At 46.1% G+C, this 14,671-nt stretch overlaps 6 protein-coding genes across 6 annotated transcripts; 4 read left to right on the top strand and 2 right to left on the bottom strand.

The window, feature by feature from the left end:
• Positions 1 to 900: 900 nt before the first annotated feature.
• Positions 901 to 1,527, bottom strand: P168DRAFT_324928 (uncharacterized protein; the record flags this gene model as incomplete). Its single annotated transcript, XM_024840921.1, has 1 exon — positions 901 to 1,527. One exon carries the CDS (start codon positions 1,525 to 1,527, stop codon positions 901 to 903), a length of 627 nt encoding a protein of 208 aa, XP_024696122.1.
• A 2,622-nt stretch (positions 1,528 to 4,149) lies between these two features.
• Positions 4,150 to 4,698, top strand: P168DRAFT_279494 (uncharacterized protein; the record flags this gene model as incomplete). Its single annotated transcript, XM_024835789.1, has 2 exons — positions 4,150 to 4,436; positions 4,509 to 4,698. 2 exons carry the CDS (start codon positions 4,150 to 4,152, stop codon positions 4,696 to 4,698), a joined length of 477 nt encoding a protein of 158 aa, XP_024696121.1.
• Positions 4,699 to 5,259: 561 nt separating this feature from the next.
• On the top strand, positions 5,260 to 6,792 carry P168DRAFT_309214 (uncharacterized protein; the record flags this gene model as incomplete). Its single annotated transcript, XM_024839280.1, has 2 exons — positions 5,260 to 6,290; positions 6,374 to 6,792. The coding sequence occupies exons 1-2, from the start codon at positions 5,327 to 5,329 to the stop codon at positions 6,790 to 6,792; spliced, it is 1,383 nt and encodes a 460-aa protein (XP_024696120.1). The 5' UTR covers positions 5,260 to 5,326.
• Positions 6,793 to 7,686: 894 nt separating this feature from the next.
• On the bottom strand, positions 7,687 to 9,053 carry P168DRAFT_279492 (uncharacterized protein; the record flags this gene model as incomplete). Its single annotated transcript, XM_024835788.1, has 2 exons — positions 7,687 to 9,000; positions 9,051 to 9,053. 2 exons carry the CDS (start codon positions 9,051 to 9,053, stop codon positions 7,687 to 7,689), a joined length of 1,317 nt encoding a protein of 438 aa, XP_024696119.1.
• Positions 9,054 to 10,731: 1,678 nt separating this feature from the next.
• P168DRAFT_279491 (uncharacterized protein) lies at positions 10,732 to 11,459 on the top strand (the record flags this gene model as incomplete). The annotated part of the gene is made up of 2 exons (XM_024835787.1): positions 10,732 to 11,210; positions 11,267 to 11,459. The coding sequence occupies 2 exons, from the start codon at positions 10,732 to 10,734 to the stop codon at positions 11,457 to 11,459; spliced, it is 672 nt and encodes a 223-aa protein (XP_024696118.1).
• A 2,261-nt stretch (positions 11,460 to 13,720) lies between these two features.
• P168DRAFT_302439 (uncharacterized protein) lies at positions 13,721 to 14,655 on the top strand (the record flags this gene model as incomplete). The annotated part of the gene is made up of 2 exons (XM_024838657.1): positions 13,721 to 14,540; positions 14,618 to 14,655. 2 exons carry the CDS (start codon positions 13,721 to 13,723, stop codon positions 14,653 to 14,655), a joined length of 858 nt encoding a protein of 285 aa, XP_024696117.1.
• Positions 14,656 to 14,671: the final 16 nt, after the last annotated feature.

Genomic DNA, 14,671 nt, shown 5'->3' with positions numbered 1-14,671 from the left:
AACAAAACACAGCCCAGCAGGTAACTAATACTAAAGTACGTATGACGCTCTTCCATACCTGCTCAGCCCTAAATGTAATAATACTATATTAGACGCATATTGCGGATCTTACATTCCCGACCCGCTGCGTTCGCTGAACTGCGGGGTTTAAGACCCACTTTGCCAACTGCTTTATCTCTGCTCAGCTTTATCATCCGATAAGCTGTAAGCCCTAACTATACTAATTGATACTATACCTTAAATATTGGGGCCATACCCGGTTAGTTAATGGTTCTGACTTCTCATACGCGCCCAGCTTTTAGTCTGATAAACTATAAGCCCTAATGAGCTGTGGCCCCCGCTCAAGCTCTAAATCTGGACCTTCCCACGTTGGTGGTGGTCAGACGCAGCCCTGTCGGTATCGAAATCCTCTCCACACGACAGTAAGAGCGGGCCCGTAGCTGGAACATACGCCTGTGCGTTGCTTGTCTTTATACGCGTCTCTGCTTTCTCATACACGGCTTATCAGGAATATAGATTGGTGTGATGTCATTCTGACAGCAGAGTTCATCCTTAAGATAATACGGTGGTAGGGCTCATGCTGTAGGTTGATTCATTTTATGTCAGCTCTGGTGATACCTTGACTGTAGCTACCGTCTCTTCAACTGAACTATTTCGTATTCGACGCGTTTTTGATGGAATATGCTTGTTTACATAGTCAGACTACACTTTAGCCGCCGACGAGCATCTGCCTCGCACTTATTCAATTGTCTCTACAGAATTGGAGGATATAAGAAAAGATATATGAGGGATATTCAGGGAACTGAGAGTGTACTCCGTACTCTGTTAAAATACAACGCAAACGACCATCCATCACCCCAACTAAGCCCTGCATCCTGACACCACTTCACCACCCAGCAATCAGAACGGAGGTTTATCGTCCCAGTCAAGGCACTCGCCACCATCCCAAGGAGGCAAACCCTGCCTCTTCACAGGGTCACCCTTCCTCCAAATAGTCTCCTTCGACTTGGGGTCCGAATCCTTAACCTTGACGATCTCATCCACGCCAGAATTCTCCTTCAGCGCCGGAAACTCGACCCGCGCCCATGTGGTGCAAGCATCTTCGTGGCCCATAATGACGTGAACCACTCCAGAGGTGTGCTTTGCAAAGACCCGGCTGGCTGTATCGATGTAGGCCCTGAACTCCGAATCCTCCTCGTCTCCTTCGAAGGAAAGGTCCGGGAAAACATGATCCAGCATTTTGTACCCTTGGTCCGTGAAATGATTCAGGGAGTCGATATAGCCCAGCTTCGAGAAGAACAGCGACTTGCTCTTGGGTGGGCCGACGATTTTGGAGTTGATTTCTTCCTCGGATGGGTATTTGCCCCGGGCGACGATGTCCCTGGTCGCGGGAGGTGTGATGCTAATGGCGTCGGTGCCATCTAGGGCTAGCGGGAAGGCAGACGCTAGGAATTGGGAATTGAACAAGAGGCCGAGACATAGTAGAAGAGACAGGTAATGAAGCAACTTATTCGGAAGAGATTGCATCTTGATTCCGGCTAAGTGGGATGGCAAGGGAATGCTCAAGCAACGGTAGTGACAATGGAAAGGTCTTGGAGCAGGGAAGAGATGGTAGAGGACTCAGTTGAGAAAGCGTTTGAATTGATAGACTTGAGACAATTAGACAGACCACTTTATATGTATTCTGCCCAGCCTAGGACCTTGTATGAGGCATTTCTATCCAAGCTGGCTCCCATCTGATTCCAAATCCTCTACTGCAATCACAGCCCCTAACGTCTGGCGGACCAACAAGTACAATCCCAGGGCAATGTGCAACTGAAGCAACATCAGAACACACAAGAACTGGCTATTTACTAGCAGTTGGTCGAATCGACCAAGTGATCAGCATTTCTAAATTTAGGGCCCACTATGGTGTACATAGCAGAGAAAGCTACTCTGTGCTCAGCACAAGCACACACGGACTCCATTCTGGCGGGTGCCGTTTCATCGGCGATTCAACAACAGGAGTCAGCTAAGTTTCAAGCCATCACTGCCATCTCGGGATTAGGCCCGTCAGCCGGTTCGGCTAAGGGACAAAGATCGTCGAAGGATTGGAGCCCACAGCCCCCACCGGACTGCAAATCTTATAGACGACAAAGTTGTGAACTCACTCTTTCCATAGATGAACCGGGATCTGCGAATGGCCCCATTTCGCAGCCTTATCAGGGCTTATTATGACGTCATCTGATGTTGGTTATTGAGTCGATTCTAGCATATAGTGTGATTTCACTTGGCTATCTCTCCGTGCAACATTGACTGTCTGAGGCTAGTGGTCAGGAGAGGTTGTCAGCTTGGATTGTGATATGACTTCGGAGTTTAGTTGGATAAAGTAGTGGGCATGAGGGGAAGCCAGAGTGTGCTCCAAGCTTTCTCTATCCCGCGTCTGACCTTACATTATTCCATTCAATTAAGCCCGGCACTCATTGCGGATACACTACTCCACAGGTGAATTACTGATGTGGTTCTTACCCAGCCAGGTGTAGGAAGCACAGGTATTCTCATGTTTGGGTTGATCTACAACGTGTTTACCGGCTTGACAGATGTGTGTTGAACATGCTTCTTCTCTCTCTATTTCGATTTCTTAAAAATAGAAGAGATAGAGAGAAGAAAGCCAGACAAGGCTGACACAGGTACACAGGGGTCAGTTAATGTCTCATAACAATGTTGAAGATCGCATAATCAAATAATGAATTGATAAAAGTCAATCTTTAACCAGTACTCCGTACAATTGACTACCGGGATAGTTATGCCTGCTAACTGGATTTCTATCAGAAATCTAGCCAAGGACCTGATCGTCAGAAGCACAGCCCAGTAGGGTATACCGAGCACGCCCGCTTGTCTGCACACTGACACTACAGCGGTGATATTTTAGCATATACCACTGCCGATCGACGCGCTAAAGCCATGAATACAGCTCAAAACATCTGGAGAATAGAGCACAGGCATTCAGCCGCTTGGAACTGCGCTTACTTGAGAATTCAGAAGCTATTTCCCCGCTGTTTAGCGGTTGCAGCGGGGAAGATCTTCATCAAATGACTTTCCTGTTAGTATAGATCTTTGGTATAACTTTATATACTATCTTATAGATTGCATCATAAATTAGAATTTCTATCTTAATTAGAGTACTTTCTACCTGTAATAACCCTTATTATAGTATGATTGTAAAGAGAACTTAGTTCTTTATCTTCTGAATCTTATTATCTGCTTAGAGGAGGAGCTTCTTCTCCGGAGTCTCTAGCAAGCTCTGCATGACCACGTGATAGTGGTGGGTTCAGTCTCACTTGCTCAGCTGGTAGATCAGGATCGAGGCGATCCGAGTCGTGGTGTGGAGGTTGTTCTACGGATCCTCTGCTGCATAGTCACGACTCATGGCCTCATGTAATCTGTACAGCTTTACAAAACACCGAACTACTCCGTAGAGCCTTTACCATACAAAGAGGATCACTTCTGAATCGGGAAAGCGAGGTCAGTATGCCTCATCGCAGGGATGGTTGCAAGTCAGACGGTGTGTTCCAAATAGGCAGACTGCCCTCAGTGGGCAAATACACTAAACACAGACATGATTCTGGCCCCCAATATGAAGCCTGAAGTGTGAATGATGGGTAAGCGAGCTGTTAGGTGACGTCTTCACAAGGTGTCGTTATTTTGTCTAATTGGGTGACATGCTAACGACGGGGATTGTGTCCGGCTCGGTAGCTCCATGATGTTTTCCTCCCAGTCCCACACGGTGTCGGACCATGCTTTGAGGGGTCGAACCCACTGTTCTTTTTTTATATTATTATCATTATTTTATTTATTTTGTTATTTATTTTATTTATTTATTTTCTTCTTATTTTATCATTGGCAAAGCTGTTTTACTGGGGGTGTAGGCGATGTCAGCCTATAGATCATGGAGATGAAGCTCTAATGGTTGCAGATGGATAGATACAGAGACCAGAGGGAAGTGCTACTCATGCCTTGTCGCTGAGAAACAAGATATAAAAGGCCCCAACCCTCACCTCCATCTCTCATCTATCCAACCCTCCAATACTCCAAATCAAAGCACATTGCAAACAAAGATCCTCATTCTTCTCTAATACAAGAAACCCAATTCCGCCCACCAACATCAACATGCAGCTCAGCACCATCATCTTCGCGGCCACTGCCTTCCTGTCTGGTTCTGCGCTGGCAATGCCCGGCCAGCTTTTCCAGCGCTCGTCCGTCTCCTTCTTCAACGGCGAGAAGTCCATCGTTGCTGAAGTGGAAGAGGACCTCCTCACTGCCAGGGATCTGCTGCAGACCAGAACTGAGGGTGACATTGATTGCAAGGGCTCTGCATTCTGCGAGCGGCTGGGGTCCAGCTGTGACGACGCCTACCGTAAGGTTGTTCCTGGCAACACTTACAGTGCCTATCTCGAGTAAGTTTCTGTCTATTGTCATTTGCCCGCGGGGGCTGGCATTGTGCCAAGCATGTCTAACTCCTTGTGTAGTGACTCCGACACTGGTACGTGCAGCGGTACTTGTGGCCTCTTTGTTAGCGGTGACCGTTGCTCTGCTACGGGCCAGGAGCTACAGGAGGCCTACGATGAGATCCGAAGCAAGGGCTCCTGCACCCACTGTGGACGGAAAGAGATGAAGGATGGGTGCTTCATCAAGATTGACCGTGTGACCGGATGTTAAGTTATAGGATCGAGAAGCTGGCTGTTTATCTCGATGAGGGGACTTTGTTTGTTGAAGAGTTTGGGACTCGTTTGTTTGTGTATACATGTGGTTCTCGTGAATAAGCAACTTTGCTTATAGAGAATCCGTCTGTTGGCTGATATTTTTGTGCACCTGTTTTATGCTGTCTATCTTTTTACCTAAGTTATATCATCAACCATTGTACCGAAGAAAGCATGAACTCATGTCCCTGATTATAAAAGTGATTGGCGACTCGCCTGTAGGCTGGCCGAATAACCAGAAGCAATGGAGTATACTCCAGAGTTAAGTCTGTGTGGGTCATTGGCTTCTGTCAGTGTTCAACATGGACTATCACATTGTAGAGATTGACAAGTTAATTGCTAGCCGAGGGCCCACTGCCTTACAGCGCCACTGCAGCTTGTGGGTAAAGATCAGCACACACCCCAGTCAGTCTAATTCACCCCCCCTTTAGTCCCATCTAGTTAGCTCCCGATTTAAAAACCACTGGTGACTCCTGGATTGGAGTGTGTGCTTATGATTTTTCTCTTATCTTTCTTGCACCTTTTTCTTTGCTTCTCTCGTTGCCGTTTCTTTGAATATAACACTTCAACCTTTATAGACTATAGCCATGATCCCCTCGAGCAGCCGCATATGTTCACAACAACGTATACTACTGACGGCTTTAATAGCCATCTGCGGCATATTTATATATCTAATGTGGCATGGAATGAACTCAGACCGAGACAACGTGCATCCTATAATCACGCAGCTCATTCCAGCAGGCCATTGCACATGCCAGACATCGACATCCTTCGAGTGCGCAGACTGCCTCACATGCCTCGACTCGCAAAATTCGTCCTCAAACACTGCCTCCCCAAACTGGACGTACGAGTATGACCGCGACAACAGCAACCTCAGCCTGAACAAAGACCAATGCAGTCATTCATTCCCAGGCCTCTTCCAAGACGTGTACAGGGGCGGCGAATACTGGAAGCAACGAGGCGGCGTGACCTACGCCGACCTCGAAGCAACGCCTCTGGAAAAAGGCATGGCTCGCGCCATCATACACAACGGGGAATTATACGTCGTCGCCGTCCGCGCCGGAGGTGAAGACCACCGGCGCAAAATCGTCGCCACTCTCTCCGCCATGTACCGTGCTCTGGCTGCCTCACCGGATCGCTCCACAACCCCCAACATTGAGTTCATTTTCTCCGTGGAGGACCGTGTGGACGATGTGAATGCCAATGGCCATCCCGTGTGGGTGTTTTCGAGGAAGGCCTCTGAGGAGTCGGTGTGGCTGATGCCGGATTTTGGCTTTTGGTCTTGGGGTCACTTGAGCAATGACATTGGGCCCTATACCCAGGCTGTTGATAAGATTCGGGCTACCGAGGCCGAGGGGTCGTTTGTGGACAAGGAGAAGAAGCTTGTCTGGCGGGGCAAACTGAGCTTCGCGCCTAAGTTGCGTCGTGCGTTGCTGGATATTGCTCGGAATCAGGTATGGGGCGATGTGAAGGAGGTGGATTGGAGTCGGAAGGCAAATTTTCTTCCGATGGAGGAACATTGCCGGTATATGTTTATCGCACATGTTGAGGGTATGTTTCTTTTCTCTCCTTCTTCTCCTTCTTCTCCCTCTTCTCCCTCTGATGATAAGAAATATACTGATATCCAATAACAGGACGCGCATATTCCGCATCCCTCAAATACCGCCAGGCCTGCCGTTCAGTCATCGTTGCCCACAAGCTTCAATATATTGAACATCACCACTACCTTCTCGTACCATCAGGGCCGCACCAAAACTACGTGGAAGTCGAAAGAGACTTCTCCGACTTGCCAAAGGCGATGGACCATCTCTTGCAGAACCCCGATAAAGCACGAGAAATCGCCGACAACAATGTAAAGACGTTCCGTGAGCGGTATCTAACCCAGGCTGCTGAGGCATGTTACTGGAGGGCGCTGTGGGATGGCTGGGCAGAGGCCACGGCGAATATGGAACAGCCTTCGGTCCCTGTCTACCAAAGGGGCTTACGCTACGAGTCTTTCCTGCTGCTGGACAGTAGGGATATGCTTCAGTTTTCGTTTGCTCCTGATCAGTAAGACTGCATTATGATTGCACGATAGATATGTCATTTTGGATTGTCATTTCTGTAAATTTTCTTGTTTTGGGTTTGTTGATGCTGGATTTTTGATTACTTGGAATATAAATGCTTGCTGTAAGGCCACTCCGATCTACCCGATACAGCCTCATCACCAGAACATGTAGACGACATTGGGGCTGTGCAACGCCCACATATACATATAACTCAAACCACCTCCCCGTCCCATTCAACCCACCATTCAACCCCAAGCATGCCACCCAGCACATTCCCACAATTCCCCCTCCTTCCCCCCGAGCTCCGCCGCCAAATCTGGTTCCTCGCCCTAGGCAAGCCCCGACCCGCACTGTACCCCTTCCGAACAGACTGCTGGTGTCCGCGCCAACTCCGCGAAGGAGACGCCAACTAAATCCCTTGAATTAAAGCTTCCTATTGATACCTAGACATTATTCTAGCAGCTCTTCTCAAATATCCTCCTGTAGTATATCGCGAGACGCACTAATGCCAGCTATGTGTGTTGGGTGCTTGGGATGATTATTGTAGCAACAATTTTTATTGTGTCATTGTTTGATAAAGCTTAGAAATAGAAATTAACAAATTGAAAGTGCATAGGCACTAAACCCAACAATTAGAAAAGTATACAAGTGCTACATGAGAAGAACCGTTTTTTTATACCGGCGCAAAAAACAAGGGTTAAGTAATGTTAATGTTAATGGACACATTTTACAGAAGATAGATGCCTGTCGTGACAGAAAATTATAAGATAAGTACTTGATTCTAGGCACTGCTTGTCTTGATTCGACCTTCAAGTTGGACCTTGAGTTGGGATCATAATAAAACAGAAGCATATTCAGCAAGAGCTAAATACTCAAGTAATGCCAGGGGCTTCACCAACCTAGCTGTCCTCTACTAGCAATGGTGCTTCCCACTCCTTCAATCTTCTCTCATCCCAAAGAGCGTAACTCCATTCCCAGTCCGTCTCAGACTCCCGATTGAAATCCATGGAATCCTCAAGTATGTCTTCCTCATTATGGGGCAGCAGCCATGCTTTCTTCCAACCCACAGTAGGCTGTTCAAGAGGGGACAGGGTAGACCAGAGCTGTTCAAAATTCTGGGACTCATACCGATCCGCTGGATCGATAAAGGGGAACTTATGATCCCACGACAGCCCGATTCTGAGTCCGATGAATGGGCCCGGCCAGAAGCCCCGGGTATTGATGCAAACGAGATTACGTCGAGAAAGCCGATCCATATGTAGAACGCGATATAGAAATTCAGGCCCTAGCCCCGCCAATCCCTCGAAATGTTGGTGGAAGTGAACAAGGTCACGTTCACTCTCAATTTCACAACCTGAAGGTGGCCGTTGTTCTATAGGAAGAATATCCCAAAAGAACTCGCATGGTGTACTCTTGCTGAGCTGTTGTAAGTCGTCTGTAACTTCTTTGGAAATAGCCTTGGTCTTTGTAATAAGATAACTGAACACGCTGCCCATTTCTTCGTGTTCCCAAGGGGGTATGGTGCCATAGAATAACTGATATGCCATCTCGTGAATGTACCAAGCACCGTGTGCTCTTTTGAGATCTCGTAATTCGTGTGTTTCCCCTAACTGCCAGACTTTCCTGCGCCCGCATGAATCACAACTTTCGTGCCCGAAACAGTGGACTGGGTCCCCGAAGATATTTTTCAGAATTTGGAATCGACACATCGCCCTTAGGAAACGGCGCTTTTCGGAATGCAACAACTGTAAAGGCAGGCACTCGTTTTCCCATTGGATAGGCTGGATCCATGGGGGCCTTGGTGCATTGATTGAAAAGTCCTCAAGGAAAAAACACAGCATTTTGTGAAAATGGAGTAGTTTTATAATTTCCCCTAGGCCGTTAGGCTCGTCCAATTGATTCGACGAGGATTGACTGAGCCCACGAATCTCATTTCTGCGGCGCCAATTATCCAGCAAAAGAATTGCGTTTTTCATCTGGAGGCTAAAATGCACGCCTTGTGACCGCACAGCAGTGAGCGCTTCTGCCAGGTCAAGAAATCCACTATATTGCCGTTTTACAAGACATCCAAGTAGTTCGCTTCTCACTGCAAGATATGCCTGGTGGTATCCGGGTGATGCAAGCACGAGGGATTTGAGGGTATCGCCGTCCTGCACTCGGAATAAGATGAGAATCTTAAGCTCGGTGGGAAGACCCTCAAGGGTTGATTCAGCCTGGACGAAATTTTAGCTTAATTTTATTCGAACTGGTGCTTCGGACTCACCATGTTTCATGAAGCTACAACCAACTGCTGTGTTGGAGGGGGAAATGAGGGGTTGACAAAAGAAAGATGTTCCTTCCAAGGCTTCAAGCGCCTGGTCACCCTTACATAAGGGTTTCAACAGTCTATCTAGTCTTTAAACCTGTCTATGTGAGCCGTGTGATGAAAAGCCGCGCGGGTGCAAGCAGGATAATATCATCCAATCAATGCGGCGGTAAACGGCGCTGTGGCGATTTTCCTCCCCTAACACCAACCTGGGCCTTTGGCGATCGGTGGGGACGCACCCTCGTCCGACACCCTCGGCCTGCGGCGTGTTTTCGCGTAGGTCATTCGAGAATCTGATTGACCCGATTATCCACTGCTTTTATTTATTAGATTACTCAAAGGTACGAATTCTGATACTTATTTTTAGAGTTGGGTTGGGTGTGGTTTGGTGCAGTTTTGAACCGGAAAACCGCGTCTATGCAGAACATCACAAAAAATGTTGATTGATAATCAACTAATCTAACTATGATTAGACGTGGTTTTGTTTTTATTCCAAACTATGAATCCAAAGCAGTCACATACCAGATTTAATATTGTACTCTGGTCTACCTAAAGTGGGCAATAAGCGGGGTAGGTTGGTGTGATAACAAATCCTACATGGATTACTTGGTATATATAGAATGATGGAATATTTCCAAGGAACAAACTTGATTGGTTTACTAGTGTCACGGTCACAAAGAATCCTGAAACCCACCGTTTACCAGACACTCAACTAAACAGACAGGATGTAAATGTAAGATATCAGCCTGAGACATGAATTGCAAGACAGCGATTGCTGAGTTAAGGGCTTTGATTGGTTCATGCATCTTTATAATAGGTAATCCCGTGAACTAAAGCTTCCTATTGATACCTATCAAGGGCCTTTTTAATACGGGTTTTAATATTTTTCAGTATATGTAGATGTAGTAGGCATGGTGGATGGATGGAAATTTCTCAAGAACATTTAGAGAGGAAGTTTTCTATTTTAGTGTGGTGCACTCACGGGACTCCCTCAAAAGCAACTTTACCAGAGGAATCACAGATTCAGAGGGTTTAAGGGGTTTACAGGCGTTTTGTGTACTATCAGAGAGCTAGAGTGCATTTTAATTCGAATATATCACTTAAGTTTCATTATATATTTTATCAGTGGCGCTTACAGGACTCCGTACCTGCGTACCTGAAACCCATCTTCACGCTATATCATCTTTTGCCGCTGGCTTTGCGTTCTGGTGCTTTTTTTTTTTTTTTTTTTACTTTGATACCAAGCTCTTAGTCCCATAACATTTGGGATATTCTAACAACAGCCCGGCGCTAATCAAGTTTCATCATGGTTTTTTTGCGTGGGGAAGCAAAGTGTCAACATCTAGACCATCTCCGTCGAGGCGATTCGACGGTCACAGGGTATCTATCTAGAGATCGCCGTTATATTTTTCTTGACGCAAACCGGGCGTCTCGCTCATAACTTTATGCTGTAGCTGTTTCTATTTTGAAGCTATTAGAAGACTTTAGTCGGTGACACCTCATGAAAGGTCTATATATTATCCTTTATGTCCCTACGTGTCCATGTAGCTCATAATTGTGTAAACTCCTGCTCCTTTGGCTCCAAAATCCCCATTCGTCTATATACTATTTCTAAAGGTCTCTTCTGTTGCCGCGAAAAATGTCATCACACCGAGTTTATTCGTCCTCTGCGCCCAAGTATGAAACCCGGAGGCCTGGGCGTACCTATGCTTCACCTACACCAGAGTCATATCATGGCCGGCAGTTTGTGAATGCCGGGACCCAGGAACAGTATTGGAATTCCCGGGGCTCGACAGAAGTTTGGGATCCGTCTAAACCATTGAGCTCTGTGGCTGCTCGACCAGACACTTATGGCCTAGCCCATTCCTATCACGAGACGACAGTGGAACACAAATACAGCGATCCTTACAAGAAACGTCCAAATCCTTACACAGCCCGCACAAAAGCTGACTATGACGCCTACAAACGCCCCTCAGAGGGACATAGTGGCATAGCAGAGGAAGTACGTCGTTACAAAGATACCCCAGTAGGGAGAAAGACCTCCCCCCACGAACATCATCGTGACAACCTTATAAGAGGGAAAAACCTCGCAAAGGAGGGCCGTGACATGGCAAACATGTAAGAGAAAATATTCCCATAAATCATCAACAACCGAAATTGACTTGACTAAACAGAGCCGCGCAATCTCGCTCGGGCTTTGACCACAAGTACCCGCAGGCTTATGAGAGTCGTGATGCAATTAGAAGACACGTTACTCAAGCAAATAGCCAGAAAAGATCTGCTGCAAATTTCAGAGACGATGGTGCTTATCTAGATCAGAAACTAGACACCTGGGGAAGACAAATGGATCGTCGAGGCAGACGTTAAACATGATGGACCTATCAAAAAGCCCTGGCGGGATGATATATGGCACATAGGTGGCCAAGGTGCTTGACTGAGTGAGTGTTACGGTCAATCATATCGGTCGTGAGATGGTTCGCCCGGAGGTCGTATCTTCATTACCATCGAATCGTAACGTTTTCGAGGAACTCTGACTATATAGTACTATTCTATTGGCCTGATGTATATAGAAAGAATTGCAAACTTGTATCTAGAGTGATCTTGCCACTGGCAAGGATTTGTCTCCATATCATTAAGACTATTGGTTCTTTGGCTACTCTTTTATACTGACTGCTTACCTAGTCAACATGTCATCCACCCTGACAACCTTCTTTTTTGGCTACCTAAGACGATTATATGATTTAATCTTGTGGGAGGTAAGGCCTGAAGAGTGAATAAAGAAAAGATAAAAAAGTATATAAGAATATAGATTAATTGATTGTTCCCCCTTGAATTAGCTATGAATCTTTCCACTATATTTATTGATAGGATTACAGTCCTAAACCTCCACCTTTCGATACTTAAATAGTAGATTAATAATTCTACTTTGAAATGGGTAGCATATAGATCCATAATACTTTGGAGTCAATACAGATAAGTAGCCTATCTTGATGATAGTTAATGATATTTTTACAAATTGAGTTAAGATATATAATTTTTGCAAGTAAATAAAGAGCTTTTCTATATAGTAGTTGCCACACATGAGCCATGTATAATTTTCATATCTTAGATGATTTGCTACTTTGCTCCTGTTTCTGATTAGCAGAGACACGATGATGGGATCACTGCGTGAGCCCGTCTTGCCTTTGTGGTTGTAACCCGAGTACCAGACTTGCAGCTTTATCAAGTGTATTGGTAGAACTGTTACTGCTGATGTAATTTGCAAAATACCTACTGAGATAGTGAGAAATTGGTTTACGCGGTAGTTTATGATTACTGTGGTTGATGCTCTGTGGTTGATGCTAAGACTTGTGTGGCGCTTCTGATGACGCTTTTCGCAGATACAATGTCGGGATTCTATTTCTGATTCTAGGGGCTAGTGACTGTGTCTCTACTCTTGGATTCATAGAATAGTGGTTACGCCGGGGCAGGTGGGCGAATACGCTTGTACGGCGGCTTGCCGTGGGTGGAGATGCTATGCGTTGGTTATGTTGGCTTGGCAAGAATAAGAACTAGTTTAGTATGTTTCTAGTTTCGGGTGATAATTCTATGATTTTCCATGGCAATATTGATCCTCTAGGTGGAGGGGTTGGATGCTGTGGTGAGTTGTAAATGAGAACGACAGACAAGTCAGTGCGTGATTAGGCAACGATGTCTGTAGCTTGGAAGGCAGTATTTTTCGAAGCAAACGGCTAATATTAGATATGAATGATTTGTTGTGCGTCTTGCTTTTGTTTTCTTTCTTTTTTTTTTTCAAGAGAACAAGGGAATAGAATGAAGTGATGAGCGAAAGAAGGATGATAAGAAAGTGAAGTTAGGAACACTGGTAAAAAAAGAGAGGAAGATATGGATGTGAGAACCCTGACATTCCTTACCTGCACCTCATGGATAGAACTATAAATATATACTCCTTTATAACGTTAGCTTAAGTACAACTAAGTAGATGGGAAGCCATGTTCTCCACACCTTATGGTCGTATGTACAGATATCTCAATGAATCACTATATAATACCCATCACTAGATTTAGAGTAAGATCAAGAGGCCCTTGCCTAGAGAGTTCACATTTAAGTACAGAGTGAATAAAATTGAATTCAGATATTACAATGATGCCTTGTAGTCCTAAATTGTGACAGTATTAAAAGTGGAGATCTCGTATATCTTGGGTTTCTGTTACTGTCATATACTTTGTGGCGAAGAATACCGCTCGGCTACAAAAGATATCTAGACACTTCTGAGCTCTGTGGATCTTCTTACATAGCCAATCTTATATTGCGGCATACTTTAATCAGTGTACGCAGACACATGCTGTATATTATGCGATTGAGAATTGTGATAAGAGAGCTATATGACAGACGAGTCTCTGTTCTATAAGTGTATAAGTGTTTATTCACTACAGGTCAAGCTGTCTTATCATACTACACCCTTCAGTAAATAATAAAATAACAATCCTTAACAATGCCACCCTGATCTACATACTACCAGACACCCTAACCACCACAACACAGGCAACAATGGGGCAGTGCAACACCGACATATATATAACCCAAACCACCAACCCTACACATCCAAACGACAATCAATCCCCAAAATGCCTCCCACTACATTCCCACAATTCCCCCTCCTCCCCCCTGAGCTCCGCCGCCACATCCGGTTCCTCGCCCTAGGCAAGCTCCGACCCGCACTATACCCCTTCCGAACAGGCTGCTGGTGTCCGCGCCAACTCCGCGAAGGAGACGCCAACTACGACGCAAACACGTCCTACAACATTGATATAGATCTGCGCCACGAGCTCCTCGACCACGTCCCACTACCACCACGTGCCCCTCGCGCCGTCAACCGCGAGGGGCGGGGAATCACACGTGACTGGCTCCGCGCGGAGCTCCAAATACTGCAAACCAAGCAGAGCCAACTACCGCCGTGGACATTCAGCTCTACGGGCAATGTGATGTACGTTGCGTCGAACCAGGAGTACGACTTTTTAGTAGGTCCCTTGGATCGTCTGGATGAGGCGGACGTTGAGGGGCAGATTGTGTGCTTTCAGTATCGGCTTGGGGCGCTGGCTGTGTCGGAGGTGATGGTGCGTGAGGCGCCTGAGGACTTGGTTGATATTTTGGACTGGATGAATTTGGTGGAGGTGCTGTATGTTGTTGTTGGGGAGCAGCCGGATTTGACTACTGTTGGGGTGAGGGTGAGGTGGAGGTGGAGGTGGGAGGTGGATGGTGAGGGGAGGAGGGGATATGTTTGGAATAGTGATGATGGTGGGGGTGGGTTTCGATGGGGAGATGGGGAGAGGATTGGGGGGGAGGAGTTGTCGGGGAAGATTGAGGAGTTTGGGGGGGAAATTGCGAAGTGGTGTAGGAGTAATAGGGTTAAGCGATTTCAGATTAAGCCGGTTTATGCTGTGCGGTGTGAGTGATATTGGACTTGTAGATTTGTAGGGGGTGTATATAAATGATATCTGCTGTTAGACGGTATTATTTGCTAGCAATTGAGCTTTATCTTGATATGCTTATGCAATTATAACATATGACAATTAAAA

This window comes from Aspergillus campestris, assembly GCF_002847485.1.
Source record: "Aspergillus campestris IBT 28561 chromosome Unknown P168scaffold_2, whole genome shotgun sequence".
Lineage (NCBI taxonomy): Eukaryota > Fungi > Ascomycota > Eurotiomycetes > Eurotiales > Aspergillaceae > Aspergillus > Aspergillus campestris.
Note: the sequence above shows the minus strand (reverse complement) of the source record. Positions and strands in the feature narration are given on the sequence as shown.